Here is a 20,517-nt window from a genome sequence, read left to right on the forward strand (position 1 = left end):
TTTAGCAGCAGAATTAGGGGAAGCCTTCAAGAAAGGGATTGTAAATGCTAAACCAACCATTCACAAGACCTAACCAAACAAAAGGGTGCCCAGTGACCACTAGGATTCAGCTGAAGGCAGGAACTTTGGCTTCCAAGAATATACGTTGTGGCATCCACTTCACCGGTCAGACATAGTCTTAGTCTTATTCGGATCTAGTTTGATTTACCTGCATCCTAACTTCAGCTAAGGTCTCAGCTTAAATAGGACTTCTTTGGGGAAATTTCACTGTCCCTAGTCTAAGTTGGGTCCTCCTCTTATACCCTCAGAGTTCCTGTACTTCTGTTTTCTTATACTCATACTTAACTTTTAGTTGTTTATTAGATGGCCGTCTCTGCCACTAGGATGTGAGGTCCACGAGGGCAGACACTGTTTTGCTCATGGTTTACATCCTCAGCACCGAGGATGCTGCCTGGAATCTCGTTCGGTTGCTCTGTGACTTTAGTTTATCATTTTTCCCTGTTGATAGGTTTTCTTTTCTTTCTTTCTTTGTTTTTTCCCCAAGATTTTTGTTTTTTGATGTGGACCATTTTTTTAAGTCTGTATTGAATTTGTTACAATATTGCTTCTGTTTTATATTTTGGTTTTTTGGCCACGAGGCATGTGGGATCTTAGCTTCTCAACCAGGGATCGAACCTGCACCCCTTGCATTAGAAGGCGAAGTCTTAACCACTGGACTACCAGGGAAGTCCCCAGGTTTTATTTTCTACTCAACTAAATGGTAATTCTTCAAGGACAAGGATCATATCTTTTACTTTTTTTTTTTTAATGCTCTCTTATTCTTACCACAGCTCCATGAATGCCAGAGTAAAATTAGGGCATGCTGATAGAAGATTTGTGTATCATTATTGTGGATTGAGTTACCAGTATGATAGCTTAGATCAGAACTCACACAGTGAATGAAGAGCTTGTAGCATCACCAAAAAGGCAATAGTAATGCCTTTGTATAGCATTTTCATGGTGTGTTTCAGTTTAGAAAAGCACAGTCACATACGTTTTTCTTATTTGACTCTCAGAATGATCTTGGAAGCCAGGACAGGAAGTGCATTCACTGTTTCATACAAGAGAACCCATGAGTCCACACAGTGGATGGTGGAGGCAGCCTCTAACCCACATGTGATTTCAAACAGATGGTGTGTGCGTGTGTGTGTGTGTGTGTGTGTGTGTGTGTGTGTGTCCTATTACTACGTTACCTTCTCTCTCAGAATAGAGCCTGCGCCTCTTCATCTGGAGTTTGGTTGTACAAGTGTTCGTGATTGCATACACATGTAATGAAGGACTCAAAAATAGTAAATCCATTTATATAAGCCTTCTATGCATGTATTTTATGGATGAAGTGTACAAATCATTTTCATATAGTTTCTAAGATTTTTATTTCAGTAAGTTCTTTTATATAATGTAAATAATAATTATCTAAATTAGTACTTTTTTCCAAAGTTTGAATTTTCCATGTAAGATTATTTACCTAGGGCATATAATTCCATAATACATCTAGAAATTGAACATACTTTTATAATATATGGGAAATTCACTTTATACTTTCTAAATTTTCCTTACTAGATAGTCAGGTTTTCTAAACTCAGATGGTTTATAACTAGAAAAATTTCACAACTTTAAAAAAAAGAAAAAAACAGCTTCATTCTCTCAGCTGTCAGTTTTTCTGTTCATAAACTGTGTTACAAGCTGCCATTTTATAATAACTTTCTAAAGGAAGCAAAATACAATCAAATATGTCACCATAAATAGAAAATTATTGTTTGAACTTTGATATTTGGAAACATTTTAGCATTTATTTCATTCAAAATTAAGGTTAAAATAAAACAAAATGAAGAATATCCCACAAATAAATATACATGCAAATTTTAGACCTGAATTAGATTTTTCACACAAAAAAAGTTTAAGCCAGAATCATAGAGAACTAGAGATAGAAGTGCCGTTACAAATATCGTATGTCTTCCCTCTCACCATTTAACAGGTGAGGAAACTGAGGGCCAAGAGGCTAGGTTAATTGCTGCATTCTGCACAGCGAATGTGGAAGGCCCACGACTGACATCCTAGTCAGTTCCCTTGCTGTCACAGCATGCTGCCTCTCTTGCTTTCCTTTTTTGAATATATAATGATAGTAATAGCTAGTGATTAGTGAAAGTTCACTGTGTGCCAGGCACTACTATAAATTTTTTTACGTGTATCTCATTTAATCCCCGCAGCAACCCTATGAGGTAGATACAGTTGTCCCTATTATATAGATGAGGAAACAAAGAATGCACATGCAGGTCTCTATCTTTAGGATGAAAAGTAGAAATACTTCTTTTTTCATTAACTTCTGTCTTCTAATTTTTCATGAGTTTGTTTAGATTATGATGATACTCAATAACCTCTTAAAAATATGGTTATATCCATAACGGAAGCCTTTTTAGTAGGATTATTGCTGGCATTTCATTGTGACTATATATTATGGATCACTTTACCTACCTCCTAACCGGTCTCCTAACTTTTAGCCTTACTCTCCTTCAGTCCTTTCTTCTTGCGGCATATTATGGCAGAATTAGCTTTTGAGAATGCAAGTCAGATCATATTGCTTTCCTGCTAAGACTGCGTATGGCCTTTGCCAGTGTTAATCACACTGAAGGACCAGATTTTCATAGGATTGCAGATGCAAGAGTTTTGGTGAACTGTACAGCTATTTGGTAATAACAGCTGAATCTGCAAGATGAAATGCTCCCCTAGTCAAGACGTAGAGGGGCCAACAGAAAAATGGGCAAATGATATAAATAGTTGTAGAAAAGGAGTCAAAACTGCTGTAAAACAAAATGTTCAGCCTTACTCATGATAAAAGGAATACACAGTCTAACAGAATCCAATTATAAAATATCCCTGAAAGGATACATTAAAAAACCATTTGTCTTTGACCAGGGGAACTCAGTGGTAGGAGATGGGGTATATATTTTTTAAGCTTTTGGAATTTGTAGACAGTTACACAAGTACTGGAGTACTGTGGATCCCACATATTTAAATAAAAAAACAAATGTAGAAATAAAAACCAGCTTGTTCATGCTAGTTGGAAACTACGCCTGAATACGTGGGGTATTCAGGAGTTAAAAGATACTCGTGGCAGTTTATAAACCAGAAAGTTATCATCATACTGTCTTCCTTTTGTGTATACATTTCAGATTATAGAACATCTTCATGTGCTGTCTCAGTTGTTCTTGCAGCAACCTCATCTGCATTTTAAGGTGAGGAAACTGAGCCTCAGATAAATTATGATTCACCTAAGGTCACAGAGCTAGTTTTGATCAGTTCACACACTGCAGTATATTTATTTACATATCTGTCTACTCTACCAGATTCTGAGCTAGCGACACAAACAAAGCTGTAATGTAGGCCTTCTATTCCCAGTTGACTGCCTTTCGATGCTTGCAGTTCAGAAAAGAGTCAGTGAAATTATGTCACCTCCTTTCATTGTCTTGGGGAATACATGAAAGGGATGCGTCTCACCAAAAATATAAAACAAGGTTTCAGAAACCTCTTGTAAGTGGTGCCGTTGCAAAAGCATACAGAGAACAAAATAGCTTTTCCAGTTTTAATTTCTGTGGAAGGAGGTGGGCTCCATACTCCACAGAACCTTGTTGTTGGAATTCGATGTTGCTACACACTCCATTTGGATTAGCTTTAACATTCTACCTCTTTATGAGCCTTTTGACAAAACTTGATTTTCTGCAAAATTCCAGTGATGAGTGAGACAGTTCAAGTGGATCATGGCATATATATACATATTGTTAAGGACGGAATAAAGAGTCAGAAATAAATAACTTGCCCAGATAAGAATTCTTCTTAGAAGTCATTTGAGCAAACCTTAAGCTTATAGTAAGTGTTCAAGAGGCAGCAGTAACTTAAGGATGTGCTGTGTTGCCAGCAGTTCTAAATCCTTCAGCGTGGACACTTTCTTGGTTGAAGTGAAATTTAATGCTAAAAAACGGACATGTAGTATTTTCCTTAACTAATGAAGAAGAAAACAGCCATTCTTGAAAGAAAGAAAGGAAGAAAAACGTATACAATCTGTATGGAATTTAAACACTTTTTTTTATTAAACAGGACTCTATATGAAACTCTTGAGAATTTTATAGTCAGGCTTAGATAAATATTTCATGTTACATCTTAAGATGCAATCATTTATAGTAATTTTAGCACTCTGATTTCTGTTTGTTTTCAGATTTGAAAAAGCAAACATTTTCTATGATGATTTGTATCTGGGAGCCGCCAATTGAGCCCAATTTCACATGACTTTATCTTTATAAATAAATGAAATAGGATAATAAGGAAGAGCTCTACGTACTTGTATTTTATGTCTATCTCTTTAGACAGAAGCAGTGTTAGAAGATCTCTTCTTTTTCTTACTGAAATGTAAACCATGGCCTTTGTAAATGCCCTACTCTGTTTAACCCCCTAAGTTTAAGCTGACCTTGGATGCAGGCATCATCTTCCCCTCCGGCTGCCTCAGGAGACTCTCTTTCTCAAGCCACTGTTCTCAGTTCTCCTCTGGAGTAGGTGGAAACCTGCCCCCTCTCTGCACTCACCCTGTACTAAAGCCTTCAGCTGACACCTGTGAACTCTCAGCAACTCTAACTCCTGGGTTCTGGGAGGTTTTTTTTCAAACTGCCCTTTGTTAGTTTCTGGTTGGATGGTGTATCTTTTTCTTAGCTACCTGTCTTGATTTGGGGTATTCTTTGTCTGAATGCGTCTTCACAGTTCATTCTATGTACTTGCTTACGTTTGGCTGAACTACTGATGATGGCGCCGTACCTTGACTTTATAAAAAGTCCTGCACAACTGAAAGGTGTATTTTCTTTATCCATTTGTCCAGCTACCTGCTAAGCACCTACTGTGCTGTGCTCAGCACTCTGAGTACGGGAGGAATTTAATACTCATTCTTTCGGCACATAGTTTTTGATACCTACTACGTGCCAGACGCCCTGCTGGGCGCTGAGAACGCAGCAGAGAGCACACACGTGATCCTTGCCTTCGTGGGGCTTATGTTTTAGTGGGGAAGAGAGGGCTTAAGTGAGTCAGAAATAAAGTAAGATGATTACATGTTACGAAAAGCACGTGAGGAGAAAGGGTGGCGCCGCCAGGGCAGTCAGGGAAGGTGGACCTGGAGGACAGGAAGGAACCGGCAGTAGGACGCTCTCGGAAGAGGCAACGGGAGAGAGTAGGCTCTATCAAGGGAAAGGGCTTGATGTTATCTTCTAGGAAGCATGAGAAGGCCAGTGGACTTCAGGCTAGTGAAGGAGAGAAAACTATAGGAAGTGGGGTTAAAGTGAGAAAGGCAACCCCAGACCACAAAAGAGCCCACAGACCGTAGTCAGATGGGGGCATTTTGTTCCAGGTCTAATGAGAAGCCTGGTGGCAGGATGGTTATACAGAGAAGATACGCTCTGATTTCCTTTTTTATTCCTGAAAAGTCATTCTGGCGGCTTCGCGAAAGTGAACCAAAAGGCACAAAAACGGGGCAGGGCTGAGAGGGGTGAGCCAGACCATGACCATGTCTGGTCGTGGGCGAGAAGATGGTAGCTGGGCGGCTTGGCTTTTGTAGATGAGGAAATGGAGAAGAGGAGTGACCCAAGATACATTTCGGAAGTAGAGGCAACAGACGTGCCAATGGATCCATCACACCGTAGGACATCAGGGCGGGAGGAAGGAATCGTGGGTGGCACACTGGAAGGAAGTCAGGGTCTGTTTGGAAAGCAGAGGACACTTCAGACCCTCCACTTGTGTGCAGTTCCCCCCGAGGGGTAGTATGAATCAGGTGGTAAGTCGGCAGGACTATAGGAGTCACGGTGAACAATTGTGGCCCCAGGAGATCAGAGGGGAGAAAAACGGTTATGTGCAGGGGAGAGCTGGGTGCTGGCCTGGGCTTGAGAGAGCGGTGGGATGTTTGAGTGAGCGGGGACACGTGGCCCAGAGATCGGGGAGTGAGCCGAGGCTCTGAGGGGCGCACACATGTCCCGCCAGGCAAGAATGGAGGTTAGGAGAGGTCAAGGTTATTGGCCTGTTCACCCTCTTCTCCTCTTCCCTAGTTCATGTCCACAGTCCATTGGGTTCCCAGGAACTCTAGTGAGAGCTCAGAGTGAGGACTAGGGTAGCCCCCTGGGCCCTCGCACGTCCTCCACACTGGGTTTGAGATGTCTTTAGATGTTCTTTAGGGGAATCCCACAGCACCAGTCCTCTCCCATCTACCTTTGACACAATTCCATGTTCACTTTTGTCACCTGCATTTATATATTTCCATTTATTTCTCACTTAGGTTTTATGGCAGGCACACAAAGAAACCCTCAGATGTCTCAATATGGACCTCAACAGACAGGACCATCCATGTCGCCTCATCCTTCTCCTGGAGGCCAGATGCATCCTGGAATCAGTAGCTTTCAGCAGAGTAACTCAAGTGGGACTTACGGTCCACAGATGAGCCAGTATGGACCACAAGGTAAAAAAGTTTCTCCAAAATACACTGCAGTAGGTTGTAGAAATTTTGTTAATATGTTAGTCCTTCAAGACCTTAACATTATAAACATCTTTTAAGATCCAGTTATTTGTTACCTGACAGATCTGTGAGGTTAATGCAAACCCACAGTCCTTCAGTTGCCCGTAGTGATGGGAAGAATAATTATAGCAACTATTCATTAAGCATTCATGCATCAGACACTGCGGTAAGTGCCCTTCATACGTGTGCTGTTAATAATGAAGGAGTAAAGCCTGTTTCTGCAACGTAGCTCTAAATGCTTGTCCTCAAAAAGTTTCTGATTTAAAACCTAGGTTTCATTATGTTGTATTCTAACTTTGTCCCCTCCCTCTCTGTAATTATGTTTGTAACAATATTCTCACTACTCAGAAGGATTTCATGTGTCTCTAGATGAAATCTCTCATCTCTCTTCATCTAATCTGTCTCCAAAGTGCTCTATCAGGTAAATAATGGTTCTGATTTTCACAGTCATTACCAGTTTTACTCTTAGAAGGCAGGACAAAGCGTGAAATGGACATGTCTTTCAAAAAGGAAAGAGTAGAAAAATAAGTGGAACTTGCCCCAAATACACCATTTTCATTCTGCCTTCCTGGACATTGACGTCTGTTTTGTCTTACACATGCAGAATCCTTTCATCAGGGTTTTTAACCTGATATATATATATATTTTTTTTCTAAGTCACTTTTGGCAGTAAGGCATTTGAAATTAGCACCTTCTTTATATTTTGTTTCTTTAAATTAGACATTAATGGATAATTTAGAGAGAATGAGCTAACCTGGCACAATTCCCAGAGCTTCCTCATTTCTGAAAATACCAGAATATTCTGAGTGAAGACAATGCCCGGTAGGACACTGTAGTAAAATGTTCGCTGCCTCCACAACGAAGTCGGCTCCCCTGACTTAATAAAGCCTTAATACTTCTGAGAGCTTTTCTGTCCGTCTGGAAAACGTGCTGCGTCGAGGACCTTTGAGCTTCTCCGGCCATCAGATAAGTGCCTGGCAGGCGGACGATTCTTTGAGGCCAGGCACCTTCTCGGCTTTTCACCAGGTGTTTTTCAGAAGAGCTTTCCTTGCTTCACGGTTTGAAAATTGTCTTATTTTCTGAAGATCTCTTTCGGGAGGATTTTAAGCACCGTCAATGCTATCAGTGTAGCACCATCGCCTTGCCTTATGCTGCTCTGTCATTTTACATTCCAGCTATTTCTGTTGTCGGGAAAACGATATTAAAACACCCAAAACAAAATTTTTCCATGGCCCCTTCCTGCCTCTGTCCATGTGCACGTAGTCAGGGTAGACACAGACGTGGGTTTTGCTTGATTCCCTTCACACCGTATCATAAATGGGGTTCCGTGTTGTGAATTCCAGTAAGCTCTAGGAGTTTAAGGTCCCAGTTGACAGTGTCTTCCCAGTTCCCCATCAGCCCCAGGTAGTTGTGACATGTGGTAGTTTGTTGCTGAGCTAAGGCAGGACGTGTCACTAGCTGGGAAAGCGCCTACTTGCCCGCTGCACCCACTCAGTGGGTATCTTCAAAACTGGGGGGCTTCGGCTATCAGGAAAGGAAGAAAACTTTAGTGAAGGTTGGAAAGGCAGTTTATAAGTTGTGATACGCACAGAAAAATATGGACTTTTGTTCAGAATGTAACTGGAGAATCCTGGAGGTCAGGACCTTATTCTCAGAATTAGGGGTGGCTGGAGGCCTGGGATTTAACCACTAGCACTCACTAGGGCTTCCTGTTATCTTCAAAACTGGTTTCTCTACTCTTAATAATTCACTCTTGAAGTCTCGTCCTCTGCTGCTCTCAAATAAGGGGAAGTGGAGCCTTGGACTATCTGATGAGTCTTTTGTGAACGGCTGTGAAAACACTTAATGCTTTAGGAGTTAGGTAATAACACAAAAGGTAATTTCTATAGAATGGACTTATTTTCTGAAAAAAACCCTCAGTTTTTTGGAATCGTTGAATGTTAAGATTCTTTTTTTTTAATTTATTTGGCTGCATTGGGTCTTAGTTGCAGCACACAGGATCTGCGTTGTGGCACGCACGGCTCTTCGTTGCACCGCGCAGGCTTCTCTCTACTTGTGGCGTGTGGGCTCTAGAGCACAGGCTCAGTAGTTGCAGCGTGCTGGCTTAGTTGCCCCGCGACACGTGGGATCTTAGTTCCCCAACCAGGGATCGAACCCACCACCCCTGCTTTAGGGAGGTGGATTCTTAACCAGAGGACCACCAGGGAAGTCCCAAGATTCCTGATTTAGGAACACTGCACCTGTGAGGGTTCTCACCCAAACTTGTGTGCCCTTGAAAGTTGCTTACTCTCGGGGATTTACTTTTCCTATAGAAAATGGGAAAATTAGACGGTGTTACCTTGGAAGTTGCTTCTACTTCTCATATTCTGAGTCTAAATTTTGCTTCAACTCCAGGGCCTTTTATGTTAACACGGCCCACTGGATCCACTGCGTAACATTTTGGTTATGTAGACAAGAAGGTTTTTGTTTGGGGTTTTTTTTTAAGGCATAAATGCTGAGTTTAGGTTGACATTAGAGACAATTGAAAATAAGGCTGATAATTTCCATACACAGCACTTTCTAACTTTGAAAAAAAGTGCCTGCACATCTGTGCTCTCGGCAATGTTCTCCTTCCAAGAGGCATCTCTAGCACATTCTAGCACATTCCACCTTGAGGCGTGTCCCCTCCTGGGTTCCTCGACTGGCTCCCAGTGCTGTGGGCTGCCAGTCAGTGTCCCAGTGCTCTGTGTGCAAATCAGAATTGTTTGCGTTCCTCCTTGCATTATGCTCTCCTCGGCAAACACTGAATGACGGGAAATTACGCTTGTGACCTGCGTCACTCAGTTCAGTAAATGTTCTTACCTTTACATTTCTCTTGGTTGATCATTTTAAATAGAGACCCGAATGAAGTATTTTTTTTTCTCTCTCTTAATTAACTACTCAAATTATTAGTAAAATATTCAGCTTACATCTTCGCGTTACACGTTTTGATGTCTGGAAAGAATGGCTTGTGCAGCGACCCACAGGGTCATCGGTCCACATCTTCTATGTCTGGTACTAACTAGATGGCTTTCTTCTGGGCTGGTTTCGTTTTTAAGAGATCTCAGGGGGAAATATTTTACAGTCTTTTTTGCTATAACCTTTTTGCTGTCAGGAGCAGCTTCTTCAAAATTATTAGTAACAACCAGCAACGTTTATTAAACACTACTGGGTCCTGGTCTCGGTGTTTTTCATATATTAACTCATTTAATCCTCACAACATGCTGTGTTATAGGTACTGTTATTACTCCACTTGACAGAGCAAGAGACTGAGGCGTGCACCACATACACACCTTTGCCCCGGGCACACGGTGGGAAGCCAGGATTCAACTTCAGACATACTTTCCCATTTTTATTAATTAACAGGAAGCCCTTGACGTTATCCCATTTTGCAAAGGAGCCGGTTAAGTAATTTACGCACAGTCCCACAGCTGTTAAGGGCAGAGCCAGGGTTCACACGGAGGGAGACTGCAGAGGCCACTCACAGAGCCACTGGTGCGTCGCTTCCCAGGCCTGAGATGTACTCCTTCCCTGCCGTTCCTTCAGTGAGCGGAGAGAGAAGGAAGCGAAAGGCAAACCACTGGCCTTCAAGGAGCAAAGGAACATTTGGGGAATGCAGGCGTGGAAATGCATCAGAAATACTAGAGATTAAGGAAAAACATAACTATTAAGAAGAAATTTTTAGAAGTGTATATGACACTGTAAAATCTGAATTATTAAACGTACTAACGGGGCTTCCCCCTTTGGCTCGCGTTTCTCTCTGCGCCGCATTTTCTCGACGCTGCTATTTTGAGCTCCTCCGCAGGGCTGGGTGACAAAGGCGCCGCCGCCGGCATTTTCTACCCGCGGCTCGGCCACCCGGCCGGCCCTCTCTCTGCACCCACGGAATCCCCGAGGCCCCAAAGCACCTCCGGAAAGGATGCGCCGAAGAGCGGCGGCCTTCCTCGCCCCGAAGTGCGCGTTGGCTCCTTGACGGTCTCCCAACAGCTGCTAGGCCGCGATGCCCCCTCCCATACAAAAGGCGACCTTGAGCGCCGGTAACAGGAAACACCCAGTCAGTTTTGGACAAATATCAAAATACCCTAATGGGGGGCTTCCCTGGTGGCGCAGTGGTTGGGAGTCCGCCTGCCGATGCAGGGAACACGGGTTCGTGCCCCGGTCCGGGAGGATCCCACGTGCCGCGGAGCGGCTGGGCCCGTGAGCCATGGCCGCTGAGCCTGCGCGTCCGGAGCCTGTGCTCCACAGCCTGTGCTCCACAACGGGAGAGGCCACAACAGCGAGAGGCCCGCGTACCGCAAAAAAAAAAAAAAAAAAAAAAAAAATACCCTAATGGGATGAAGCCAATCTAAATGTGTAAAAGTGTTTAATTGCAGTATACTTGATGAAATAGTACTTTCCTACCTTCAGGCAGGCACGTGTAAAATAACTACCCTTACAAACGGTTTGCAGTAGGAAGGGCCATAGAGACTTGCTCTAATAAATAGAAAGCAATCATGTGATTGACATGTTAATTATTAATAAATGCCTTTGTATGGGAAAAAGGGAGCGGAAATCAATTTCATCTTCACAGCCTTTCTATTTCCTAAGGACAGACACTGTCTTGTTTGTGTGTTCTCTAGAACAGTGTCTGTCACAGACTGTCCACAAGTATTTTTGGCATGTTTGTCACTAATTGCAAAAAGTGAGGGTCTAGCCTTAGTTTTGCAAGGAATTAGGAGTATTACCTTGGGCAACTAACAGGGATTCTGAGCCTAGATTCCCCTCCACTTATCACTCCCTTGTATGTTAGTGTCTGGGCCACCCCTTACAGCTACACACGTTGTACACTGGCTCAACCTTGGTTTTATGCCTTAATTTGTATAGTGTGTCTTAGGAAGCAGGGAACTTCTAAGTATGTGAGTCTGAAGAACGTTTTATTCCTAAATTACTTGGTCAAAGAGGCTTTTCAGAAGGGTTTAACGTGTTTTTCTCTAAAATAAATAAGATGCCATCAGAACTCTTCCTTCTCCTTCTTTCATTAAAATGTTTCTCACAGATTCAGCAAAGGCAAACTTCAGACGATACCTAGTTGAAATGAATGCAGTTCCAAAATAGTGAATTGCACATTAATAATCTTACAGCTATTCCAGTTCAGAGGAACAACATATAAATGTTACCAGTTGGCAGCCCACTGGCTACTTGAAGAGTGCCTTACAGGCCCATGGCAATCTTGGTGTCACCATGACCCAAGATTTCAGTCTCTGCTCTTACTCTCAAATTAAACTAGATTCAGCCTCTCTTCTACAGAAGTGAGATGTGTCTGCCACATGGATTCATGTTTTCTCCCCGGACAGTGCTGCAAATTGGAGATCTTCTTCTTTGGCTTTTTCCAAAGGCTGGTTTCTGTGCAGATCACGCCCCCTTCGGTTTCACTCATTTTTTGTTTCTTAAAACAGTTTGTAATATACTTGATATGTTCACTGCTTCCTGTTACCTTTATTTTATGGTTAAATGGACATTGCTAGGCAAAAGTATTAATTCCATATTCTATACGGCTTTGTTAAAAAATTCTAAATCTTTATCTTGCCCACAGTAGCAAAAACAGATTGTAGTAGATCATTTTACAGCAAAAGGTGGTAATGCCATGTTCTTTTGATGCTCAAATTTAGCCTTCAAGTTAAAAGGTTTAAGCATGAATTTTTCTTAGCAGACTGATAATCATCATGATTTTATCAAAACCTGGGAATTAGGGAAGAAGTAAGGAAAACAAAGTACCAATCAACTTTAAGAAAGAAAAAGGAAAAACATAAAGCAACACTGATTTTGACTAGTGTGAAGCTAATTATTTTACGTTGCTTATTGAAATCAACAGCACACAGAGTGCCAGCATCCCCTCCCCTCACTGAATGACTAAGCACCTCACGGGGCGTGGTCATCCGGTGGACTTGTACCACAGGCCTGGATCATGACAATTGTGGATGGCAGTGTAGAAACGCAGGATGTGGACGTGCAGCTTTACTTTACATCTTAGCAAGGTGCCTTTTCCTGAGGCTCACAGCTCTGCCATTTTTTTCAAATGTTTGTTTGAAAAGAAATGACCGGTTTTCAAATCTTTAAGAGTTGGTACCACGGGTTCTTTCAGAAGACTTCCTGCACCTGCCATCAGGTGAAGCAGATCAGAGCTCTCCCTCCAGGGGGCGCCGTTCCCATGCAGTCTGTGGGTGTGCACAGGGCACAGCGGCTCCGAGCCTAGGGAGGACGCAGGTGCTCAGGCACCTGTGACGACAGTGACTGAGAATCCTTCGTTCCTTACCGTAGGGATTTTACTGTTTTATGCCACATTTGGCTATTGAATTAAGATAATACAATTTTACATTTTTTAGGTGAGTACTTACTTTTTCTTATACTTTGTTTGAGAAATAAATTTAATATCTGTGCATCTTGAAAGTGAAATGAGGCATATGATGCAATATATAATAAAAAGAATTTCAGTGATTGAAAAGTTATCTTACATTAATATTGGAACAGTTTCTTTCTATTCCTTGACAAATTCTAACCATTGTCAGTGTCCAGCAATAGTTACTGTTAATATTTTTTTCCTCACAGCAATCACACGAGATAGAGAATCTCGTATCACACCCTTTTTGCAGAAGGGGAAACTGAGCATTGTGTGTGAAATGTCTGCGTGTGTGTGGCCTTTCTGAAGGCCACACACACGCAGACATTTATGCCCCTGCTCCTTGAGGGCCTGTTCTCTCAAGACTCACTGCTCTGAAGTTAGATACTGGCATCGGACTTACCATATGTCCCCCAAGCCTGTGTGTGACGTCAGCCTTGGCGGCGGTGGTTTCTCCAAAGATGCGCTTCTACACAGAGGCAGCCAGCACGCACACAGCTCCCTTCTCCGCGTGGCTCTCCTCTGTCACTGGCTCAGGGACCTGCCCTCTCCACTCTGTGTAAGTTCTCCCTGCTTTGTTCTCCTTCAGAGCGCTTGACACCACACGACATGCTCTAGATTTGTTTATTAGCCTGTCTCCTGCCACCAGAATGTAAGCTCTTTGCCTTTGCTCATTGCTGAATCCCCATCTGTTAGCACAGAGCTGGCATATTAGAGGCTCTTAAGAACTGTTTCCTAAATGGATGAAGACAGAGTGTTCCAGAGACACTGGTATACCTTCTTGACCCTGCGTTGCTGCTTGATGGGTATTGGGTTGACTACTCAATGCTGAAGAATTATCTTTGGGAGATGGCACTAAGGATCATGGTTGTCTGGGTTTTTTTGTTTGTTTGTTTGTTTGTTTTGCGGTACGCGGGCCTCTCACTGTTGTGGCCTCTCCCGTTGCGGAGCACAGGCTCCGGACGGGCAGGCTCAGCGGCCATGGCTCACGGGCCCAGCTGCTCCGTGGCATGTGGGATCTTCCCGGACCGGGGCACGAACCCGTGTCCCCTGCATCGACAGGCGGACTCCCAACCACTGCGCCACCAGGGAAGCCCATGGTTGTCTTGTTTTTCTCTGTGCTTTTATATTTTCTATATTGCGCTTGCATCACTGTATAAGTAAATTTTTAAAGGAGTTAAACTTTGTAACATATATGGGAAAAAACACCAAAAGTAACATATGTGGGAAGAAAACTACCAAAACTACCAAAAAAACTACCCAAGCTACTGAAGTCATACTGTAAGGTAATAGGTCTTTTCTCCTCTTTTACAAGCTTTATGTAATATTATTTTTACATTTTGAAGACTTTTTAAAATGCATGTTGACCTAGGAAAAATATGGTGTCATATATCAGTTCAAAAGATAAATTATCGCTATTCCCACAAATAGTAGGATTTAATGCAACTTGGGGTAAGTTCACTTTCATTTTGAATCTGCATTTGTGGTCTTCTTTACTCAGTCAGTTTCTCTCCTGAAGCAGTGGCTGGAAGTACAGAATTGTGAGATCAGTCTGAGAGAAAGGTAGCGTGGGAAGAAGGTTTTTTAAATGTAACTTTTTTTTGCACAGCAAGGATCTTACATCCATGAAAAATACTCTCAAAATCATTTGTCATTAGAGAAATGAAAAGTAAAGCCACAACAGTATCCGCTACACACCTACTGGAATGGCTCATATTTTAAAAAAATTGGCAATATCCAGGATGTACAGTAGAGCAGTTAGAACTCTCATATGTATTGTAGTGGGGTTTCTTACAAAGTTAAAAATGCACTTATCATACAACCTAGCACTCTCATCCCTAGAGTTTACCAAGAGAGATGAAACATATATCCACTCAGAGACCTGTGTGCAAACGTCAACAGCTTTATTCGTGATTGCCAGAAACTGGAGACAGCCCGAACGTTCACAGAATAGGATACTCCTCAGCAACAAAAGGGAACAAACTACTGATAACGTACAACATTATGGGTGAATTTGGAAAGCACGGTGCTGAGTGAAAGGAGCCAGACACAGCACACTGTGACTCTATTTATGTGACACCCTGGGGAAGGCAAAACTGTAGGAAGAGAAGTCAGATCAGCAGTTGCCAGGGGTGGGGATGAGATTGACCACAAAGTGGCAACTTTTTGTCATGATAGAAATATCCCATGTCTCAACTGTGCTGGTGGTTATAGGGCATATATGGTTGCTGATGCATATAAATTCTACCTCAATAAACATGACTTAAAATTGTGTAGTAGATGGCTATGTGATGTGATGATTACTGGCCAAATTTAGCCCTAAGTCACAAATGTGTTTATCATCGTATGTAGCTAATTATCCATTTATTTTTTTCCCACTCAGGGTCAGCTGTCTGTTCTGTGATTTGTGCACCGTTTTACCCTCCACAGCAAAGGGGAAAATAATACAGGACTTTGCGTGTAGTAGTTGTTCATAAGTAATTGTTGTGTGGTTGAAACTGAGAAGTAAAATAAACGGAAGCATTTAATGATTCAATAAAAGCAGTAAGCTTGGAATATTAATTGTAACTAGCAAATTTGAAAATTTAGAGTCAGGTACAGAATTATCTGTGATCCTCTAAACTAATGATGGTGACTTGAATAGAGTCTAGCTCCGGCTTCCTCTGTCTGGTGCTTGAATACAACTCCTGGTGGGTTGAAATCTGAATTCATTTGGTGACCAATTTTCCAAAGCTGGTGTGCCAAGATGAACCCACTTGAAAACTGTGGGCTCTCGTACTTGGCTGCAAGACCCGTCCAGCTGAGGTGGGCTGGCCCAGCATCTGCAGCCTTCATTGTGCTTAATGCTGGAACCATCTGTTTTCTGTCAGAGCTAGTGCCAACAAATTACTAATCTATTAGAGAAACATGGAAATAAGATTGCGCTTCTCATTCCTGGCTTTTCCTCTCATATTTTGCTTGGCTTACATATTTGGTTTTTGTTTATTTTGGGGAGAAAGATATGTTATCGAGTAGGCAAAGTGGGGGGGTGTGTGTGAATCATTTTTCACTTCTTCCACACATTTTCAAAAGATGGAGAAAAAATCATATTCATGCTTATTGATAATAATAGTATTATTGTTGGTGATCATGGTGATAGCTATCATTTTTTAGGTAGTTCTGTGCTTGGCACTGAGCTAGTCACTTTCTACCTGTTCCCCGTTATTATTGTTACTTTACCTGGCAAAACTGATGTTCCGAGAGGTTAAGTAGCTTGTCCAAGGTCATGCCCCTAGGAAGTGTCAGACCAGTATTCAAACCCAGTTTCTAGAGCCTGTGCTTTATCCGTTGCTGCCTCTTAAGCCATTTAAAGCCTTTAGAAACCATTTTTATCCAGGCATGTGAGTTTAATGAGGGAAGTCTTGAAAGTTTCAAGGAGAAGAAAAGGGGACTTTGTATTTCTTCTACCAAATAGAGGCCTCTATAATTAGAACATATTCCCTTGACATGTGCTTTTGAGTGCCAGTTTGTGAAATCAGCCTAACTGATTGAGGAAAAATAAGATTGGGGGCCCAGCACTCAATGGGCCTTTCTAAGGACAAGTGCACGCGTGCGTGTATGGGTGTGCATGGTGGTTGTGCTCTGACGCATACTCCACCCGATTACAGAATGCTTCCTGCTGTGCAACGAAGACCAGCTGCTGAATTGAGCAAAGTGATTGAAACCCAGCTCTTGTCTTCTTAGTACATAAAATGAATGAAAAAGCTAGAAGTCAACTAGAGGGTTACTGAACATCTCAGTTGTTTCTTTGTGTTCATTAAAATACAGCCCCTGACTGCCAGTTAAACCCAAGGTGCAGGAACCCAGAGTGACAGTATTTCTCTGTTCCAAGTATGAACGGCATTCTACTTCAACTCTAAGCAGCATTCCACAGAATCAGGGACCTTACTCTCATATGAAACTGCATTGTGGGCATAGTCTGCAACAACCAGGTAAATGCTTGTTTTGTAAAACAAGATTAAAGTGTCATTTCACTTCCTTCAAAGGCAAAGCGTAGGTATGTTTTCACTGAATAAAGTTTCGTACCAAATGAGTCGCTTATCAGGTGTTGAGGGGGGTGGAAACTAGCTGCAGAGCAATAGCAAGAATATGTGAATTGATATCATTTGTGTTCAAAGTGTAAATGAGTTTGTTTCTTTTTAATAAAAGCAAGAGCCAGAAAGGCACCGCTGGATCTCACTGATGTTATCAGATAATCTGGAAGTGAAGGGCTGTGAGGTCAGTAGGGCGGGGCGGGGGGAGTCTCCAACCCGCTGCAGAGAAGAGTTCCGAGGACTGTGCTCTGAGAAGGCGTGGGAAGAGGCAGGACACAGCATCCTGCCCATTGTTCTGCGTCCCTCCCAACCAGGATGAGTATAAGGGGCCCTTTCCGCGGAGACGGTGTGATGGGAAAACCGACGGGGACCTTCTGTGTGGTCCTGTGGGACGGGAGATTCAGAGCAACCTCAGAACTTTTTATAAAGAACTTTGATAAACAGTGAATGTTCACCTTTTACTTGAAAACAGTATCAGTTTGATTACGTCTGCAAAGGCAGAGTGTCATCATGCAAAGGCAGTTTAAATTTGAGGTGCTGGCGTAAAAGACTAACTCACAATGCAATTCGGAGGCCCCCGAGGTGATGTATGTTGAACCTCTCCTGTCCCTTCCTTCCCTTCCCTTTTGTTTTCCTATCCATTCCACCTCCTTGGACGGCCAGTGCCTCGCTCGGTTGTTCCTCTCCAGCCTTTCTTTGGCTTCCAGGGATATTGAGGGGAAAGTAGCTGCTGGCTGTAACAAGTCACTTTCTGTGTTGCTGGAGCATTTTCTTAAGAAGCTTGTCCCAAGACCGGTCTGTGGCGGGGCTCAGCAGATTAGGGCCACTCTGGCCGGCCGTCGTGTTCGTAACGCAGGGGCTCCCGTTGGTGTGTGTGTTGCTTCCAGCCATGTCAGGGCTGCAGTGGCAGTTTAGCTTTTGTTTGTTTGGTTGGTTTTTTGCGGTATGTGGGCCTCTCACTGTTGTGGCCTCTCCCGTTGCGGAGCACAGGCTCCGGACGCGCAGGCTCAGCGGCCATGGCTCACGGGCCCAGCCGCTCCGCGGCATGTGGGATCTTCCCAGACCGGAGCATGAACCCGTGTCCCTTGCATCGGCGGGCGGACTCTCAACCACTGTGCCACCAGGGAAGCCCGGCAGTTTAGTTTTGACAGACACCATCTAGCCCACAAAGCCTAAAGTATTTAGTCTCCAGCCCTTTACAGAAAGTGTGCCCGGCCCGTGGTCTGTGTGAACAGTGACCTTCACACTGTCTCCAGTGAGTAATATACTTCATAGACAGCCACGTAAGAGAGCTCACGTGAGGCACCTAACAGAGCAAATACCAGTCAGTGCTGAATAGTCTGGGCTTCCTGCAGATTTGTAGGTGGTCTGCACTTGAGAAGACCTGCTTTCACGACTGTGATGATAATGTGATGTAAGTGTGGTTTTCCTTAAGTATTTGAGAGGCCAGTCAGGGCTGTGGCTAGTGGGGTGCAGACTGTGGCTCTGAGGCATGTTAGCCACGTGACCTTGGGACAGGCCTCTCAACCTCCCGCACCTCAGGCTCCTCCCTGAAGTGAGGGTGGTAATGACCGGGACCTCTTAGGCTTGATGTAAGCATTAAAGGAGGTGATGCAAAGAACTCGAAACTGAGCTTAGCACACAGTAAATATCAATTGCTGGCTTTTGTTGTTGTTACTAATCCAACCCAATTTCTGCTGGAAAACCTGGAGAAACTCCTTCTCACCTTCAGAATAGGTCCCAGGCTTGGCAGCCTGGTATATGGGGGCCTCTTCCCTCTGTCCTCTTCTCGCGGCCCCATGAAGCTCAGCAGTGACTTGCTCTTGAGTTCGCCCCTTCGCTGTCTGTGCCGTCGTCCACGGCCTCTTCCATAGGCGCTCCCTGCCCTCTTCTGCCTTAATCACCATCCGACGGTAACCCCCTAGCACTTTTGCACTCAACGTTTGAGATACTTTACATGTTACGTCATTTAATCCTAACAGCAACTCTTCAAGTAGACAGTATGGAAGAGGCTTATCTCTGTTTTACAGAGAAGAGAAGGAAACAAAGAAAGATTAAAACGACTTAGCTCTAAGGTCACATGGTCAGTATATATAGGGAGTCTTCCCTCAGCCCCAGTTCTCTCAGATCCCAAAGCCTGCCCCACACGGACGCCTGGGTTGCGACCCAAGGTGGTTTTTCAAAACCTTTCGCTCAACGCCCAACCATGGACAACCCCCCGTATCCCCACCCGACACAGACTTATTCTTCTTTCTCTTATGCTTTTCACAGTGCGTTATCTTTTTGTTTTTGTATTTTTTCTCATCTTACCCCTGCTACTCCACCTTATACACACACAAACACACACATACACACACACACACACACACACACACACACACACACACACACATACACACTTAGGTCGTGAGCTCCTTGAGTACAGGAATTGCATTGTATTTAACTTCACATTCCCTGTGCCTAGAACAGTTATGTTATATAGATGAGGAGATTCTTCCAGAAAGTAGTAAGGACAGGTGGAGGAACACTAATCCATATTCTACAGACACTTATCCTTTTGCATATATTTCATTTCAACAGTCACTTATTGGGAGGCAGCATATTTTATTGGTTAATTACATGGGTTCCATAATCATTTTGCTTGAGCTTGAATCCTAACCTACTAGCTGTTGACTTTCTTCATTTGTAAGTGGAGTCATGGTCGTACCTACATTTCATATAATTATTGGAGAAAAGAATGAAATCATTGATGCAAAGCACTTAGCCCAATGTCTCACACGTAGTATGGTTCAGCAATTATTATTATTGAAGTGGCATTATATATGCCTTCAATTTACTTGAATGTAGTTTATGTGCACTCGATCAAAAGAAAAGGTGTGAAGGAGAGAGAAAACACAACTACTGCACTAGTCCAGGCCATTCTACTCCATGAGCATGTGCCCCGTGTGAGCAGAGACGGGAGGTGAGACTGTGGACGCTTATCTCAGTCTGGGACCCTGCCTGCTTCCCATAGTGCCACCATCTCGCTGGGCTGAGCGCCATGCCAGTGCTTGAAACTTATTTCATAAGACGTGGCCTCAAGTGCAAACCAGCCACTTTATCTGGTGCTCAAACAAAAAAAGTCTTCCAGACACCAGAGGAAAGACAACTGTGCTGGATTAATGTCGCGTTTCCACATGACACCTCCCGTGGGGTTTTGAAGGGTAATTTTGACCACATGTGCATGTTTTCTTACACCTGCTGAACCCTTTATCGTAACTGTCCAGTGTGGTAGTGGTGTAGTGGTGCAGTCTCAGATTGGTGTTCACCTGCGGACGGGGGGCTGAAATACTTGTTTCAGTTAAATCTTGGTAAGAGTACGAGGTGCTGGATGAGCTAGAGCACCACTCAGCACTAGCATCCCGTGTCCATCCACAGATGGTTTCAGTGATCAGCCTGGGTCTCCCTCCGTGTTACAGTGGTCCTGTGTGGCT

General features: G+C 43.3%; 1 protein-coding gene across 5 annotated transcripts in view; it reads left to right on the forward strand.

Moving 5' to 3' along the window:
* Window positions 1–20,517, forward strand: part of ARID1B (AT-rich interaction domain 1B) — a 410,652-nt gene that overhangs the window by 330,632 nt on the left and 59,503 nt on the right. For all 5 annotated transcript variants that reach the window (XM_070043437.1, XM_060283285.1, XM_060283284.1 and 2 more), the window contains exon 7: window positions 6,341–6,520. In XM_070043437.1, coding sequence (XP_069899538.1) covers window positions 6,341–6,520 — 180 coding nt within the window. The remainder of the gene's footprint in view (window positions 1–6,340; window positions 6,521–20,517) is intronic.

This window comes from Globicephala melas, chromosome 14 (assembly GCF_963455315.2).
Source record: "Globicephala melas chromosome 14, mGloMel1.2, whole genome shotgun sequence".
Classification (NCBI taxonomy): domain Eukaryota; kingdom Metazoa; phylum Chordata; class Mammalia; order Artiodactyla; family Delphinidae; genus Globicephala; species Globicephala melas.